This window comes from Poeciliopsis prolifica, unplaced genomic scaffold (genome assembly GCF_027474105.1).
Source record: "Poeciliopsis prolifica strain line A6 unplaced genomic scaffold, Auburn_PproV2 SCAFFOLD016, whole genome shotgun sequence".
Taxonomy (NCBI): domain Eukaryota; kingdom Metazoa; phylum Chordata; class Actinopteri; order Cyprinodontiformes; family Poeciliidae; genus Poeciliopsis; species Poeciliopsis prolifica.
The window spans coordinates 880,836-899,918 of NW_026562391.1; the positions used below are offsets into that span (position 1 = coordinate 880,836).

Consider the following 19,083-nt stretch of genomic DNA (forward strand, 5'->3'; position numbering starts at 1 on the left):
TGGCTGAAAATTGATTTATTCACTGCATGTTTAGAAAAGGGCGACGCACAAAGTATGCCGGGCCAATGGGTGGCGCTGTAACGCTGCCAAAAAAAAAAAAAAAAAAAAAAAAAAAAGGACGGAAAAACCAGAATTTTGTGACGTTTTGAAACAAATCCACTCTGGCATCCGGTTTCTAAAACGATCGTTTCTGCTCTCCCACGACGCCGAATCCTTGCAGACGCACAGGCTGGACGACAAAAAAACTTGAGGGCTACGCCTGAAATCGTCTCCGAAAATCCACGAGGAACTCAGATGATATCAGAGTGACAAAAATAAATAAATAAATAAATAAAGTGGGAGACAGACCATTTTGATTTTCTTTCCATCTTTTTATTGACAGATCATCAAAACATTTGTTGTCGATGAAAAGTGTTGCAAAGGGCCCTGATGTCTTGATAACATCTGCTGTCAGATTAAAAAAAAAAAAGGTTTATATAATTCAGATGGAACACAAGGCACTTGGAAAACGTTTGATATACTGATTACCGTAAAATCATGTGCAAACAGGATAAATGAGCGCAGGTACTGGCCGCCCGTGGCCATTGTCGAACTGTTCTATTATTTTAATGCTTTTTAAGAAAAAGAAACGTTTCTTTCATCCTTTTAGCATCTTTGGCAATGCATAAATCGTAACTGGTGCCTCAAATTATTCCCTACATTTGAACAACAACAACAAAAAAGGAAAACAATAATAAAATGTACCTATTTCACACAGCAACAGACAAGTAAATAATTGCGATAATATTAGCAGTACAACATTGGGCACACTGGCAGTGTGTGCTGGTTTAAGAAAAACATCAAAATTCCTAACATGCAGATGGGTTTTAATGTGGTTGTGGATGTTTTCTTCTTCTTTTTTTTTTTGTTACACTCTGAGAATATTCAAGATGTCGTTCAGTATCTCAGAATCTGCTGTTCTTCATGTTAACAGTCACTTGAAGCAGATGTGCATTCGCTCACACACACCTTTGTCTTTCTCGATGATCAGTCTGTCGTTGAAAAGATGCTGGGCTGATCCTGCCAAGATCGTTGTCTTTGAATGCAGCGACAAATAAGCTACCGTTAAAAACAAACAAACAAACAAACAAACAAAAAGCTATCCCCAAATACAGGAGTTAACCGTAACCCTACATTCAGTTGCGTCAAATTATTTTATTTTTCCTATTGTGATCTGAAAAAGAAAAGAAAAGGAAAAAAAACATCACAATGTCGTCTGTATGATGATGCGTTTCTGACTCGCCATCATGCACTGTCGTCATGAAAATGTGCCAATTCGATTCAGAGCTGTAAGAGAAACTAAGCGACGATGCAGGTGAGATCCACAGTAGGAGTACTGATAGGTCGGTCGAGCATCTAGTTATATATAAGTTATATATTTAATTAGACCCGTCGGGACTCGTCCAGAGGGCTAATTAGTTCCCAGATTAGCTCCTGAGGTGAGCTTTTCACACACAGCTGCTTTTGTTCGACACAGAAACCAAAGACACCTTGTTATCACGGTACAGGTGTTCTGTAGCACATGGAAAATTTCGATTTACAAAAGTTGTAAAGGTGTCACTGCACTGGTTTTCAACAAAACAAAAGTGGGCGTGTCTTTTGTTCAGATGCTCTGAGTGGTCTGCATGTTACTGCAATTCAAATCCGCTCAATTCCAACGACAAAATAATCAATTAACTGAAGTAACCGATGCTGCAAAAGTACATTTTCATCACGCAGTGTGTTTTTGATTTTACTCCCAGATAGATAAATTTCGTACTGTAACCATATTGCAAGTGTTATGCCACAGTTTCGTAAGTGCAAAGACGCAGACGATTTGTCAGGCAAAAGTCAACTGGAAAGACTGTAAATCATAAGAAAATCAAGTAAAGGGAAGGGATAAGCGGTTCTGTGCAAATATTATAGACAGGTTCAGAAAAAAAATCTAATTAGAATGTTTTCAAGATATATACAGAATTGTTTTTTTATAAGCAGAGATCCAATTTCAAGGTGAGAAATTACAAAGTCCAATTTCTTTCAAGTCATAATTGATATTTGTAATAACTGAAGTTTATACAGTTACTTGATTGTGTTATAAAATGGCATTATTTGCATGAAAAACATATAATACTGCCCCTTTAAAAGCCATGTGCAAGTGTACTTTTGGGAATTGATGCTGCTTTGAAACTCAAAGACAACTCCCGCTTTTATTTTTGAAAACATTCTTGTCCAGACATGTCTGAAATGTTTGCACTGTACCGCCTATGAGTAAGTTCAACCAAAACAAACAGATGATCTAACGGTGCAATCAAGCCATGCCACATGTCGTTTGGTTCCTTTAAAATCTGATGAAATTCTCCACAATGCTCCTCCAAAGCTGCAGTGTTCATGGTGGCTCTCACAGCTTAACTAACAGCTGTGGGCTTTAGAAAAAACGTGTTTGAGGGAACAATCACCCAAGACAAAGAATCCCCTGGTCTGGGTCCCACTCCGACAGACAGGTTAAGAGCCTCGCCCTCCTTTTTCCCCTCGTTTTCATTGTCTCCCTCTAACTTCTTTCCTGTCATCTGACCCAGACCTCCCAGAGCTCCCAGCCCCAGCATAGACGCGGCAGAGAGCCGGAGGTGCAACAGCGCAGAATCGGAAAGGCCGAGTGGACTGATCCCACAGCGGCCGCCTCCACTCATGGAGAAGATGGGTGCTCCGTGGTGATCCAAGCCCCTGGTGTGGCAGAGAGCAGAGAGGGGTAAGGACGTCCCAAGGCCGCCGAGAAGAGCCGCTGCCGCTCCTGGAAGGATGACGTGGCGCCCGCCTGCAGAGGACAGCTCGGCGGAGTTTTGGTGCCCAGAGAACCCCAGCCCCATTCCAGTCCGCAGCCTGGGAGCAGGACCCGACTCCTGGGCGACAAAGTGGCCGTGAGCCTTGATGTGCTTCCGCAGTGAGCTGGGATCCGTGTAGCGTTTCAAACAGCCCGCCATCTTGCAGCAGTAAGGCTTGTCCACGTAATGGGTGCGTGTGTGCTTGAAGCGGTCGCTCGAGTTGGAGTAGCGTTTGTTGCAGCCTTCGTATGGACAAATGTAGGGCTTCTCGCCTAGAAGAGAGAAGAGAAATAGATGTGAGAAGGCTGCCTGAAGGTTGTAAATCTTTGTAAGTAAAGTCTGGTGACCCGCCAGGCTTACAAAACCCTGGGGGGAAATCTCGGATTTGCTCAAGAACATTAATAAACAGACACCATGATGAACAGCAAGAAATTAACCACACAGTTGTGGAGAAGCTTAAATTAGGGTTCGCTTCTATAACAGTATGCAAAGCTTTGAACATTTTACAAAGCTAATAAACTGAATAATGAGAGAAGCAAACTTATGTTAACTCTGGAGGAGCGGCAAAGATTCACAGCTCAACCTATAGCAGTGCACTCTACAAGTCTAATCATAAAAAAAAACCTTTTGCCACAATGAAGGGCACACGTCAAAAATGAAGAAAATGAAACTGGTTGCAGGCCAATTTAGTCATAAATTTTGTTTCCTTATGTTTCTGCATTTTTTGTTGTTGTTTGCAGGTCCAAGTGCAAACAGAAGATGCAGCACAGAAGAAGTACCATACAGAAGATCTTTCATCTTCAATGTGGAAGATCTTTGGGTTCTTCCCTCCCAGTCCTTGTTCTCTTGCTGGTCTCCCTGGTGCCAGACTGAAGACTGTTAGAGGAATCTTATTATCCAGAAACAGCCTTTGACATCAGCATTGCTTCATCAGTTCTCCACCTAATTACACATACTTTTATAACTCACCGACGGCGATGAATAAGGTAAAGAGTTTTATGTATAATACACACAATACATCCATGCATACTTAATATATTTACCTACACAAACTCCTGGAATTCCCTGCTTCTAAGAAATTAAAACGGATGACAGGTTCCAAGAAAATGTACCACTGTCAATATTATTGTTGATATTATTGTTGTTCACAAAAGAACAAAAACAGTGTATTTCAATGACAATCTAATGCAATGCTGAGCATTACAGTCAATGTAATGACAAAGGCTTTGTGGACGCATGATTAGGGCATGTCAAGAAGGACATGTTTTGAGCATTTAACCCGTGTCCAGTGTGTCCAATGCGACCGATGCTGGACATAGTGGCCTGTAGTCAGTATCCTGCCATGCTGGGCTCTTGTGAGATAAAAAGAGTGCTGATTGTGACCCTTGTCAGTGTCCAGCTCACCAAACTAACACCTCTGAATTTCCTGGGGAATTCAGACACACAGGCGTCCGATTACAACATTCTCTTTCTCCCAGTACATAAAACCAAAACACTTTCTTAGTTGTTCCGCTACTGTACTAAGAAACTGGGAGCAGAAAAAAAAAAGTCATGGGGAAGGCATGTCACTTTTACTCAGATGATGTTGATGCTTGACTTCAAAGTGGACAATTTTTGACATGCGTCACATGTTCACACTGAATGCAGCAGGTCGAACGCAGTCCCTTCCTGTTCCAACTTAATGCTCACCGGTTCACAAAGAAAGACCCAACAAGACATGCATGAGAGTAAGACAGGCCTGCAACCAGATCTCGATTGGGTGAGGCACGTTTAGCATGAATTGGAGCAAGGCCAGATCTTTTTGGTCCAACATCAGTGTCTGACCTCACAAATGCACTTCTGAAAGAATGGTAGAACATTTCTAGAAAGACTCTTCTAAATCCTGTAGACATCCTTTCCATTGCCGTCGACACTAAGGGACGGTCAAAAGCCATCATGAAATGTCTTTACAGTGCATGTATGGATAAAGGCAAGCAATCCAATACTTTTGAAATACTATATCATGTTAATTTGGAATAATCTTTCACATTTCATATTCAATCTGTTTCGATTTTCGGGTGGATGCTGGATCACCTGTGTGGGAGCGGGTATGAATCTTCAGGTTCTCCAGACGTGAGAAGCTCTTGTTGCAGGTGGGACAGTGGTGCGGCTTCTCGTTGGTGTGGGTGCGGATGTGAATCAGCATTTTGTACCTGCAGCGCAAACAACATCAACTTACAACCATCATACGTGTGCTTTGGGTGTGTGCATCACCCAAAAAGACTTGGCTCAAAGAATTGCTCTTTGATGACCTTTGATGGAAGCCTGTCGGATTGTTTATTCAAATTCTCTCAAACGTTCTTCTTTCTCTCTAAAAGGTCATTAACCCAAAATGTCCTGTTTCCGGCAGGACATCAGGTATGAACCCCTCGACCCTTTGACCCTTTGACCCTGTGCTTGTGCGCCGTACCTGGCGTTGAAGCCTCTCCCGTTGCGAGCGCAGCCTTCCCACTGGCAGCAGTACCCAGAGTCTTTCTCAGGCTTGACGTGGAAGTCGTTAATGTGATCTACCAGCTCCTGGAGTGAGTCGAAAAGCAGGTGACACTTGAGAGGGGAGAGACGGGAGAGGACAGAAATCAGTGAGGGATGTTGTACAAGTCATTCTGTGACAATAACTGATCGGTGCAGTCAGGGGTGTCAAACTCCAGTCCTCGAGGGCCGGTGACCCGCCTCTGCTGGAGAACTGATCTACGCAAGGAGGAGGTAATTTAGCCATTTCATCCCGGTGTTTTGTACCAGTGGCACATCTAAAAACTTCAGGACAGCGTCCCTTGAGGACTGGCTGAAGTCGTTTCAGTATCAGTAGAGCACATTTCAGCAGCAAGGGAGTTCAAAGTGCTTTACGCCACAGAAATATAAAATGTAGTTACTCATTAAACAAGCAACAAACTGCCATCATAAGAATCATAAAGAAAGCATACTGTATGTCAGATATTTTGGTTAACGTTCCACTTACTGCTTAACAAAGTCAACTCTAAACAGGTGACGCTGATTTAAAGGAAGTCAGCGTGTCAGTGTGTTTGCAGTTTTCTGGAAGTTTGTTCCTGCTCCAATGCGATTGTCGGAGTTGTTTTGGGTTTGTCTCTTTAGTATTTGTTAGAGAATACAGAAGAAATCAGGTTCTTTTGATTGGATCAGCCTGGTTTCTGTTTCACTTTATTTCTGTCCTATCTAGTGATTCTAGTTTGTTTATTTCTTGTGTCTTGTTATTTTTCTACATTAGACTTCATTTCCTAGTCCCCAGTGTACCAACACACACCATGACAGCTATTTCTCCATTTTTGGCTCTGGTTCTGGGCATCTAGCGTTTTCTCAACCAACAATGGTTTTTCATTAAAGAACCCTGGAGATCAGCTCTCTTCTTCAAGACATATGAAAGTACCAGAAATTGTTTTAACTATATGTTTGCTCTGTATCTGCTGGATTTTATCTCAGTGTGTAATCTCAATAACTCACATTTTAAATCAAAACACAAACACAGTAACATTTATATATTATTATCCACGCATAATCATTTCTAGGCCTTTCTATTCAAATTGGCTCCTAATTTTTCTACCACATTTTTCGATATCCACTGTTTTATTCCTCCAATTTTATTGATATCAAATATTTGATTCGATTTTTTTCGCATTTACTGCCATCTCATTTCACCATGTGCTTTTTAGCATTTCATGAACTGAAGAGCAATTATCAGGAATGCCATATAATACAGCATAACTTGCAGCTCAGCATTGATTTCTATTTAGTGTTTAGTACTCCGTCTTTTCTTTTTCTATTTATTTGACTATTTCATATTTATATTATTATTATTATTTGCGTATACCTCCACTTAGTGCCCAGAGTTGCAGCTGCAGTTTTTTCCCCCCCATATAAACATCAATTGTATCAGAGATGACCGTTTCTTTATCATGGTTAAATATCGAAAGACAACTTTGCACAGTGTGTCAAACTGAGCAGGAGTTTTACCTTCTTCCACCGACAGGCCAGCTGACCATCCTGTGAGGGCTCGGGGGAAACGGCTTTCTCTCTGTGCTGGCCGACAAACACAGAGGAGGAGAAGCTGTAGCCCCTCTGCAGGCTCCTCATGGGGAAATAGAATGGAAATCCGGGCTGGGAGGCTCCGCCTTCAACACCGTGATGCCAAGACGCTTCCTGCCGGAGGAGAAGGCCACACAGAGAGAGGGGTTTGAAAGTTCACGCAAACGGCCATCACATCACACTGAAACTGAGTCATTCTATGGACGGAGGGAAAGCTTCTAGCTTTGACCTGTCCTTTAATACTTTTAAGATGATTTAAAAATTCCTGAATACCTCCGAGCACTGTTAAGAATCGGTTGAATTCAGTAGTAACTTTTTTCTTCTTCTTTTTTTTTTTTAAATCCAAAATGTTACAGCCGAACAACAAAAACCTAAAGAAAAACTGGAAAAATTCATTGCTTTCTTTTTGCTAATATGGAACAAATGTATTTTTATAGAAAAAAAAAAAAAACACTTTTTTTTTTTTTGTGGCATCTACTGCCCCCTGCTGTTAGACCTGATGTCTGACAACACCAAGAATTGTTTTGATGTTGAAAACATCCAGTGTTGGATCATCAATTAATACCAATTAATATCTTAAAAAGAAAAAGAAGGATTGTTTTTATGGAGTGATCGAGACTGGTCAGACTCAGAAAAGAGAAAACGGAAACTTTGGAAAAAAAACCTCTTAAAGTTGTCAGCTTAAAGTTTAATGTTTAATGAATGTTTAAGATTTAGTTGACTATAAAAAATGCATGTTTTATAATTAATTTTTGAAACACGCCTACAATTTGATTCACCCCCGATCTCTGAATAGCTGGAATCAGACAAATTTAATTGCATATTTCCCAATTCAGAAGAAGAAGTCAGGGGGGTTACTGTGACACAAGTCAAGTGGATTTGTGCTCAAGTTTTCTGGAGTGGATCTGAAGATTGTCATGATTGTTTTTTTTTCTTTTTGGAGGTATTTCTTATTGTAATCCATAGGGGGACCCAGAAAATCTTTGGGAAATACTGAGTTACATACTGCAGCTTTAAAGTCAGCAGTCAAAATGGCTTCAAGCTAAATAGACATTCAGTGCTGCCGCAGCCATCTGATGTGACTGTGCACCTCACTGTGTGTCATTGTGCAACCAGCAACTCTTACCCGAGAGAAGAGGTGAGGCTGCGGACTGCTGCTGCTGCTGCTGCTGCGAGGGGACTCCAGGGGCGAGGGAGGGCATGGGGACGAGGGGGACGACGGAGACGGAGACAGGGAGAGGGCCCGCTGAGAAGACGGGGACATGCTGAGGTCCATGGCTGGAGGGGTGAAGCAGCAGCCGGGTCGCTCCTGACAAGACTGGGAATCTGGATCAGAAAGTTTGGAGGTTGAAAAAGATGGCAACTCCTCATTTTTCATGGCGGACTACACAGCGGTGTGTGTGGGGCTTTATAATCACATTTCCACTAAGTGGCTCCAGCAGGGGCTTTAATTGACCTTTAACTTTTAAGTGTTTAAGCCTTAAATTCTGTTTTTGTTTTCTTTGTCGTTTTTCTTTCTCACCTCAGCTGACTTTGACTAGTTAGATTAGTTAGAGAGAATTTGTTTAAACTTTTCAGATTTTTGTCCCCCAACCTGTAACTGCGTTAGCAGATTTATTCATGCAGCAGCACTTCTGTTTGACTTTAAATGTATTAATAATTCCAGGCAATCAATATCCCATCGAGCCGAAGTGAACGATGACAAAGAATATTTTCAGACAATTTTACACGCCAGGAAAAAAATGCATTGTCTTTGTAATCTTTGTGTTTCATTTGTGGCGAGATTCAGTATCAGAAGTCTTAAAAGTCTTCAATTCCTGACTGCCTGAATTCAATTCCAGTTATAAAAATAATGTGTTTTTGGTTGTTGATTATGTAGATTAATCTCTACTAAATTAAGTAGTAATTGTTCAATTGAATGTAGCAGTTAATTCTAGTGAATAAATAGAACAATCTGATATTGTTGTGAATAATAAAATGCACCAGAATGCAGCACATAGAATATGCATATTGAACACTTGGGGGCGCCATATCTCCATAGATTGCACATACAAAAAAAGGAATAGAAGATTTCTTCATGATAAACCTGACAGATCATTTCTATGATTTTATCTGGAGTTTGTGTAACCCCCATTTCTGATGCTGCCCTGGGCAACTCCCCACATGGCTAACGCAGTCATTCAGTGAATTACAAATATGCCTTTAAACAGACTGAAGGACTTTGAAAATAACCTTCAAGCAGGTATTAAACACAATATTCCTTAAGCCCACATTTCTATATTAACTTGATTGTGTTTTTTATTGGTCTGATGTAAAATTCTTATCAAAAGTGACATGTTTTTAATTAGCTGCAGCCAGAAAATCTTTAGAATTAACCAAAACATGCATAACCTGTATGAAGTGTTTCACTTAGTGAATTTAGTTACTGAAATTAATGAACTTTTCAATAACAATAACGGTAACCACCACTATTTACCATTTGCGAAGCAAGTCATAATTTAGCATAACCTCAATCGCTAGATATCAGGAAAAAGTTTTTAGTTTGATCCTTGGTTTGTGTAGAATATGCATCAACAGGCATTGAAGTCCAAAGTGATTCAGGGCTTGTCAGTAGGGTTAATGCTTAAATGTTTGGTCTCTGAAGTTGCCTTGAGTCACTTAGATTCTCATAAGCTCAGGGTTTTGATCCATCTTCAGATAGTAGACATGTTTGAATTTAGTGCTTTAAAATCACATTAACATGTATTTGTTTTTCCTTTTGTGTTGTTGAGATATCGCCCCCTATGGGGGGGTGGGAGAAAAATTACTTTCATAAAAGTTCCTTAATTCTTGATTCCACACATATTTCTTTTGGTGATTGGAAGGAGTTCCTTTTTCTTCTTCTTTTCTTTTTTCTTTTTTTTTTGACTATTAATGGTTCCATCTGTTTTTGACCGGAGCACAAACAGCTTGTATGCACATGTGGGGACTTACTTAAGCAAACAAGAAGCACCTGACCGCAATGTGGAGCCGCGTAGTCCTGCGGCATTTTTTGTTCGCAAAAGTAAACGAATAAACCGTTTAAATATAGCAGAATTTAAAGAAGAAGGTGAAAAGCAAAGTATCTCTTGCTAAATGTATTGGATATTGTCTGCCATACTTGAATATCACGCTGCCTTTGTTTTTCCAATTTTGAACACTAGGTAAGAGAAAATATCCACATATTATCATATTAAACATATTCATATTTTATGGATATCAATAAAGCTTCCTCCATATCCATCAAATTCATTACAATGTTTAAATAAATTGAATAATGCTGAACAAACTGATGTTATGTATCAGTAAGAATATTAACGTTAATCCAAAATATGACCCTACATCCTTATTTAATAAGGATTAATTCCACATAAAATACTTCTAGAAATATCTACACTAATCTTTTTTTTTTTTTCATTTTAGCCTTACATTGTGTTCACGTGTCACAGCTGCAATTTGATCAGGTTTTTCCACTCCTTCCTAATCAGTTTGAAAACCACTTTTCTTTCCGACTTAACAAGAACCGTTCCCCGATCCGGTCTCCACCTCCGCCCCAGGTGTAACCTGGACGTGCCTCAGCACCCAGTGGGAAGCCGGGTTTGGAGGCAAACATATGATTCTGTCCGCGTCAGCCGCAGTCTTCTTTGGGTCGCCTCATGTCGGTGTCACGCTCAGCTCGTTAGAGCCGACGCGTCCAAATCTGCTGACAAACCGCCTCTGTGTGAGGACAGAGGGGAGCAAACTTCTATTGGATTTACAATATTAGGTTACCGGAGAAGAAGTGAGAACAGAGGATCGGTGTTGTTAAAGATTCACTGCTGACACCAGGCATCATCAATGCCACGCGGGCGCCCGGCTTGACCCGGTCTGTGCATTAACTGAGCTTGTAGGGCTTCGGTCGCCCCAGCTGGTTACCTGGTGAGGAAGGGGGCGACGGGAAGGTGGTGCACTGCAGGCGTGGCCGCGAGGCGTGGATGGGAGCGCACATCGATGAGGGGCAGGACCTCTTCCCAAACTTCACAGGACCGCCCGGCCGTCCAGAGTGAAGCTTCAGGTCCAGCGGCTCGTCCAGGGAAAGCATGGCTGCTGAAGTCTGGTTCCCTGAGACGGAGAAACAGGGGCGCGTTTTACAAAGCACTCAGCACAAAACAGAGGTAATTAAATCCTTTCAGCCGAGGCGTAAACCACACGGTGGTGTTCGGATCTTGTTTTGATATTTTAACAGTTGAGGCCTCGTTTTCCTCCACGTCTGTGTCACACGTGTGTCAACTTCCACGTGAAGAACATTTTTACACCACTTTTCTGTCTGGATTTCAGATCATATCATGTGCAGCAGTCGCTGCGTTTCCATTGACTGTATAATTGTCCAATTTGATGTTTCAAAAATAAATTTGACAAATGGAAACGCGGCAATTTCGAAAAACTTTTTTCAATAAAAATTTGGACACCGCGACGTGTCAGAGCTGGTTTCAGACGAGTCACGTGATCAACCACTGGATGTTGAAGACGACAAGAAGTGGCTGGAGGACGATGGTAGGAACCCGGTTGCATTTTTTGTATCTGGAATTTTGTTCGTTTAGTCATAAGCCATGTCTCGTGATCCTAAAATAGGCAGAATGGAGCAAAACCCTCACTCCATCTGTCCATCGTCAAAGGACAGAACCCTTTGGTACCACATAGCCTGGGACCACAGGAACTGTCTGCGTCCTCTAAAGGACATTTGAGAGGTGTCTCAACCACTTGGGAGTTTATTTAGTCTATAAGCATTCCTCTATGTTGGCCATATTTGGGAGATCTTCAAAGCACTCCTTCAACCAATCAGCAGTATCCTCAGTTGGGTCTGCATTTCTCCAGCCTGGCATTGTCCCAAGTTTTCCTCTCGAAGCTGTCAAACCATCTTCCAAAACTTTCTTGAGGCAAATCCCGCGTCCTTCTCCACATCCTATAAACATTCCTCCGATGACAGAGATTTTGCTTCTGACATTCTGGCCACCGGAGTCCCTCAGAATCAACCAGATGCTAAATCTTCCTTCCTCGGCCCGACAGCCATGTTAACACAGAAACCCTAAAACACAGGCAAATTAACTTACACGGCCTCCAAAAGCATTTAACTTTCCAAATAAAGGGAGTTTAATTGTGTAAATGTGGACGTCCCATAGGTATTCTCCTTCTCCTTCCGGATCTGAAGGTTTAAGAGTGAGTGTTAGCTTTTATCCGAGGTCAGTCTCTCATTCAGCAGGATGAGGAAAATCTGATTCATAGGTCAAGCCACATGTCTGGTGAGCAGCTATCAAAACAACTTCATTCTCACACTCAGGGATGTTGGCCAATCACGAGGTTGGTTGTGTCAGATTTGTGCTAAAAGGGACAGTCGCATCCAAACAGGGATGTTCAGAGAACAAATGATTTATTTAGCATAGTGTTTAAAGTAAATATACTCTCTTGATATGCAACAACGTATGTCATTTCTTTACGATGAAGAATGTACAGTTCTGATATGGGCGACATGGGCAATCACCCAGGGCGGCATGAGAGCCCTGGGTGTCCCCCCCAAACCACAGAGCCCGTTTGTGCCTCGGCAAACTGGGTAAAAAAAACCCACAAAAAAAACAGAAAATAAATTCTTTATTATTACTTGTAAACTCAATGAACTGACTAAGACAATTTTGTGTTTATTACAACCACCAAAGTTAACAGTTCACAGTTTGCAGCTCCTAAATGTCTTCAACTCTCCCGGACGAATAATCTGGGAAGCATATGTATGCAAAAGAAAAAAAGTACATGCACGTGAATTACACCATTAATCCAAAGTTAGTAAAGCTACAGCAAAAACGACTACAAAAGAGGAACAAAACAAGGAACAAATAAAGAACCAATACTCTTGGTGAATGCCACAAAGCTCATTACACATCTGTCTCGAGTTCCCTTCGTGATACTGAACTGTTGCTCTTCATTTCTGCGGTCGGCCCTTAAGTGGCTCGACAAGATTTCGCAGCCGTGTTTTCATTTCTTAAGTTTGAGCCCCGCGACTGAGGCATGAGTCTATCGAAAAGATCTCTCCATCCTTGACTCATCGCTGCGCTCTTGTCGAACAGAGTGACTCAAGATTCAGCTTCAAAGCAAAAGCGCCGCGGGGAGAAGCCAAAAACGGGAAGAAGACGTGGTAAGGTGGAAAAATCCAGCAGGGGAGTAAAAATGGTTAGCAGCTGCTGGAAAAGCTGACAGCACTGATGGGTTCACCACGATTTGACACTGCGCTGACAATTCCCCTGTTCATCCTGTAAGCGGCCATCAGTCGCATGCATGGAGAAGATGCACCCGGCGCGTTACTTCATGTAAGACTGAGCAGCACTTGGTGTGCATTTTACTTTGGAAAGACCAACGTGGTGAAGCTGTTTCCCAAAATGACTCGCTTTTGATTTTACGAAAAGGAAAACAATCGAGCTGCACAAACGGTGCACACACTAATCTTTTGCCTGCTTAAAATGCATCATGAAACTGGAGCCTCCCCAGATTTTAAAGGGGCAGTATTGTGTATTTTCCACTAATATAGTGGTATTTTATAGCACAATCAAGTAACTATGTTCAGTTGCTATAGAATTGCTCTGTATGTCAAATATGACATAAAAAAAATTTGATGTCGTAACTTTTACGTTGTGAAATTGGGTCTCTGTCTCTTTAAAAACTCCTCCTCTTTCTGAAACTTCCACCTACAGGCTCCTCTATTAACCCTTTAGCAGCGTTTCAATGGAAGCAGCTCGTAAAATGAGCTCAGCAGACGCTCTGTTCTACCAGGTGGCTGCTAATTGCTGCTGGCTAGTCTGAAGGAGCTGAGTGGGCAGAAGCTTGGAAACTGGAGCTTCGTTGTCAAAGGTGACTCTCGGTCCAACCAGGCGTTTTGCGCAGTTGAATGGTTGCTACGGGAGATTAACGGATGCACGACACTGGCCCTTTAAAACTTTTATACTTTAAACTATGAGGTCATTCAACCCTTACGGCGTCAAGTTGAATTAGTTAAACGGTTTTATTGAACACTTCTGGTTGTCGTAAAGTCACATTGTGACCATAACGGTTCCAGCAGTGATTGCTTTGGCTGAACAACATATCGACAATATATTGTTATTGCAGTAGCAGTGTCAAGAACACGGCCAAGGACATTGGCCTGTTTGGAACCTAATATTCACCACCTTTTATATTTAGTGGGTCTTAAATTTGCTTCCGTCCCAAATCCGCAGAGGAACCACTCTCTCTTCCTACGCAACTTTCATGGAGAAATTCCAGACTTTTCCAGACCCAGTTTTCCAGAGAGTATGCTGGAGAGAAGGACAAGAGTTTTGCCTTTTCAGTCTTTCGTTGTGCTGACCGATGTTTCTAAAAGTGTGCAGGGGATTGAAAACACATGGATCGTGGACGTAATCCGCTTCTCGACCAATCGGCACCAGGCTGAAAAAATGGAAAGTGGATGGATGGCGTGATAAGACTCAGTCACAAAATATCCCGAAAGAGGAGATTTTTACTCTTTTTGAGAGTTTGAGAGACATGGGGTAAAACAAAAAAACAAAACGAAGAGCCCACATATTTTAACATTAGCCACTTCACCTATAATTTGGATTAAACTGAATTTTCCTACAGGATGAAATCAATAAAAACATCATCTGAAGCTGGAGAACACTGGAATTCATTCAGTTTCCATGTAATCTCTCCCAGGCCACAATGGTGAGCAAATGCAGGATTTATGAATCCTTGAAATTTCAAAAAACTAACAAAAAAAAATCTCATTAGGGTTAGAAGTAACCATAGCGAGAGGAATCTCTCTCCCAGGTTTTTATCTTATCGAGGGCAACATTTTTCCCTCCCTCTCACACACTTTGCAACACTCTTGCGAGCCGGAGACTGAGCAGGCGGCTGGTACCAACACAAGAATCAGCCCGGGGGAGATTAAAGATTCTCAGCCATTACTTTTTGTGGGGGCAAATGTTTAAAGTAGCACTCACATTTCAAAATGTTCTTCCTCTCCTAAACCTATTCCAGAGCATATTACGTTTTCAGGACAAAATGTTACGACGATGGCACCGTTTCGGAAGAAAGCCGACTTTGCGACTCTGCAAACACTGGAAGTTGACCGGCGCTTAAACCCCCGTCGGCTCGCATATTTTCTTTAAGATAAAGAGGGAAATTACAACAAAACGCAGCTCTGAAGAGAGAGAGAAGAAAAAAACTCATTAGTCCACCATTGCTCACATTGTTGACTAATGCAGCCCAGTCCGTCATGCCAACTTTAGATTACACTCAGATGTTTATTCCAGATTCCATCCTGGAACGTCACAATAAGACCAACGAGGCAAAGCAGAGGAGCAACAATCCAAACGCAAAGAAACACAGTCAGAATTTGAGCTGTTATTGGTTTGCCTTTTCTTCAAAATTTGCCAGAAAATCTGTCTTGGAAACTTTTTTTTTTTTACTTTTACTTGAAACCCTGCACCCCGAGTGGAAAACTTTCAGCAGGCATCTGTTTTTTCTGGACACGAGTTTTTCAGCCTCCTAAATGGCGCCAGACACCTACGTTTGAACATAGGTTTGGGAGGAGTTTTTTTTTTTTTTTTTTTGCGACACAGCTGCTAAACCTCAACTGGGTGTCCCGCTGCACGGCTCGCTAATGACAGCTGGCAGCGACGACGTTCTTGATTTACTTTTTTTTTTTTTATATTGGCTGGATTCGAACCAGCAGCCTTCCAGCCACATGCGCGCCTCCTCCCTCGGGCTCCCAGAAACTCGTTGTCGCCACAAATTCTTCCGCAATCACTGACACAATCCCCCGGCAGAATATAAGGCAGAGGCGAAACCACAATGAAGTCAGTGTTTAGGGTCCCGGCTGCTCTCTTTGCCAACTTCTTCACCACACTGGTTTCTCGTTCCGCTGCAACCTCGCTGACTTTTCTCATGCACACACTCGCACACGGACTGCTGCTTGGGAGCACGGTTGCAGCGGAACACACATACGCCGTCGGACCTTCGCCACATGCGTCCAGACACGCACGTCAGCCAGAGTCACGCTATGCCGGAAAGACTCTCAGCAGTGCCTGAACCTCTAACCTCCAGCAGCTTTTCCCCCCTCAAAGACCTGCAACACGTCTAACAACTTCCATCCCGAGCAGAGCCCGGACTGTGGCCGCGGGAGAACTTGCACTTCAGAATTACTGCATTTGGTCCTGCGAATGTGCACTCTCAAACTCTAAGGCCTGCAAACGTTTGGGTGCGCTGACTCTAAAAAACTTGCGCAAGGTTCGCTTTGAGATACCGCAAAGCGCATGAGTTTTTTTTCTCATGAACTCCTACACAGTTAAAGCATCCGTGACATGTCACACTTAATGGAGCTCAGGTACGACGCACACACTCATCGGCCTTTCCTCCTCTCACAAGAAACATTTGCTTCTACGGTCGCCCTGGTCTGGCCTCTCCTTCCCTGTAATTTTTTTCTACTCCCTGCTCTCTTGTCTTCCCTCCCTCTGACTCCTTCCTGTGGTTTTCCTCTCCCAATTCACCAGCAGAGCATACCTCTCCTGTTCCCTGCTCCTCCCACTCCTCTCTCCCCCCTGCCCTCCTCCCCTCGCCTCTCTCACATACTTTATTCTCCAGTGCATTTTTAACTCCCTTCTTTCATTCCTTTCCAGTTTCTTGGATTGTGTGTGTGTTTGCAACTTTTCCTATTGCTTTAATTTAAATAGCGCCACATGTAATGTTTAGCAAGTATTACGAAACTTAATACATTCTGTTAGAACTCTATAAAAGTGCAGGACGAAAATGGTCAAGATCACCTGATCTGCCAGGCAAAGAAGGGTTGAGGGAGATTGGGATCAACGACAGCTCGTCAAGTCGTTAAAAAAAAGTCAATGTTCGATTTTCAGAAGTGACGTTCTTTGATCCTTCCAGTCCACGTCCTTTTAAGGAATTTCAGAATGTCCCTCCGAATGCCAGGATCACAGAGGGAGCCGTGTTTCTGTGATCTGAAGGCATAAAGAGGCAAGAAGAATGAGGGCATTTATAAAGGTCCGAAGTGTCCGCACGAGACTTTGAAATTGGATACCTGCTTGAAGAGTACTGGCCACAAACAAAAGGACTAAATGAGCGGTAATGGGAAGGGGGGACAGTCTGCTCAAACCGCAGGGTGAGGAGAAATAGAGTGAAAACATCATTCAAGCAAGGCATAACATTTGGAAGTGAGCAGACAGACTAGGAAAGTGGTGTGTTATTTGTTGCGTGAGATATTTTAAGCCAGTGAATATAATTTCTGAATGAGTAAGACTCCAGGGTTTTGTTTGTTTTATGGAAGAAGTGCCTGTCAAGTCCAGGCATTTTAAAACTGATTGGCTACATGTCTTGGATTTTTTCAGTTTGGTGTGTTAAGAGTCCATCCGTTCGTCAATCCATCCATCCTTCCTTTGCCTGCCTAATGACACTTTCTGTTAGGGTTAACACCTGTTAAACATACATTAACAAAGACAGAAAAGACAAAAGAGTTAGATTCTTTTTCACTCGCGAGGAGAACGGACAGAGATGTGCTTCAGTTACAATCTCCTACCGCTCTGAAGCACATTTTGTCTGCTCCTCTATTTTATTGTTTCTAGGATCCCTAATCACAAGGACGCTGTAGCTCTAAAGGGAGGGGGCAAACAGCTACAGCGTCAAATGTTATTCACTAACCAACACACAATCATTCTGTACTAGATAATGTCCTTCCAGGCACAAAAGATTAATAAATATGTAGTGAATGATGGTTTTATTGGAGGCCAGCAACTCAACCGAAGCAGAGCTCTTCACCAAGAGGTAAACCTGCAGGAAGATTTTGTTTCTGCTCTCTGTCAGTGAGGCCTTCTGAGAAAGGAATCAGAGTAAATCAACAATACAAGAAACATTCTTAATTCTATAATGAGATTAACTTTAAGGAAAGCATCAATTAAAGATACATTATAAAGATCAATGAGAATAACAAATAATTGATTAATAATATCACAATTTCTCCAACACTTTCCAATCACTCATTCTGGGGTGTTCCAAGATGTTCTCTGTTCAGAAACAGCATATAATCTCAAATGAGTCTTCTTATTAGTTGGTCTTGCATGGAAAAGACCATCTAAGGGGGCCGACGTCCAGGACTCACTCCAATCAAAAACCCAAACTACCTTTACTGACTCTCTTTGAAGCCGAGTTTTTCTCTGATCTCATCTCTGGCCATCGTACAGAGGAAGCTCGGTTTATCCGCTTGTATCCAAGGTCATTCCGCCATAATCCATATCCCACAACAAGGGCTGATAAAAACAGAGCTTTGCTCTTTGACTGACCTATGTCTCTCAGTGCTGCGTTCGAAGCCCTGATCCTTCAGCTGATTTCTGGCTCCATGCTCCCAACACTCGGTAACAAGACAATAAGATACCTGAACGTCTCCATTTGACTCAAACACGACTTGGAGGAAGCAGTCTACCATTTGTCTTGTTCAGAACTATTGCCTCTGATGGTCAATCTTTAATTGATGGAAAGTTGCAGTTGAATTATCCCCAGGGTATTATTAATGAGGGGCCTGCTTGGAAAACCTCCTTTTGAGCAGCAGATGTCCAGACCACCTGACTGGTTCCCTTCAAACTAGGGACGCAGTGGCTCTATTTGAAGCTCCCACAGAGCTTCTCACTCCTCATCTCTATGACTAAACATGGCCACCATTCAGAGGAGGATCGTTTTAGCTGTGTCTCATTCATTCTTTCTGTTATGATCCATATTTCATATTCACAGGTGAGGGTTGGAACCAAAGCAGATTAGCAAATCAACAGTTTGGCAACAGATCAGCGCAGCACCTGCATCTTCTGAGCCACAGTTTGGTCTGAAACCATAGAAGAAGTGACTCATCTCACAATAAAAATTATATTCTATTGTCGGTGCTTGAGTTGTTGTAGAAAACAATTTAGAGTCCAATCATTTAGAAGCAGAAATCTCCAGAAAGGTCGATAGAATCTGAAATTCCATTGAAATTCCAGTCTGTGGTTTTATCACCAGCACCATCGTCTGAAAATCCAACATGGCTACCTGCCAGTGCATACAAAAATGAGCTACAGGTGAAAGAGAAATACAGATTTGTTTGCACGCTCTGCAACTCTCCACT

General features: G+C 42.2%; 1 protein-coding gene across 2 annotated transcripts in view; it reads right to left on the reverse strand.

Annotated features, from left to right (window-relative positions):
- Positions 1-356: 356 nt before the first annotated feature.
- Positions 357-19,083, reverse strand: part of LOC129367270 (zinc finger protein GLIS2-like) — a 29,563-nt gene continuing 10,836 nt past the window's right edge. Inside the window, exons 2-7 of one of the 2 annotated variants that reach the window (XM_055041594.1) lie at positions 10,848-11,025; positions 8,041-8,240; positions 6,843-7,028; positions 5,287-5,420; positions 4,911-5,029; positions 357-3,109 (exon numbers count right to left, since the gene is read on the reverse strand). In XM_055041594.1, coding sequence (XP_054897569.1) covers positions 2,424-3,109; positions 4,911-5,029; positions 5,287-5,420; positions 6,843-7,028; positions 8,041-8,240; positions 10,848-11,013 — 1,491 coding nt within the window. In that variant the 5' untranslated portion in view covers positions 11,014-11,025 and the 3' untranslated portion in view covers positions 357-2,423. Of the gene's footprint in view, positions 3,110-4,910; positions 5,030-5,286; positions 5,421-6,842; positions 7,029-8,040; positions 8,241-10,847; positions 11,034-19,083 lie in introns of both variants that reach the window. The other variant, XM_055041593.1, reaches the window with a different exon arrangement.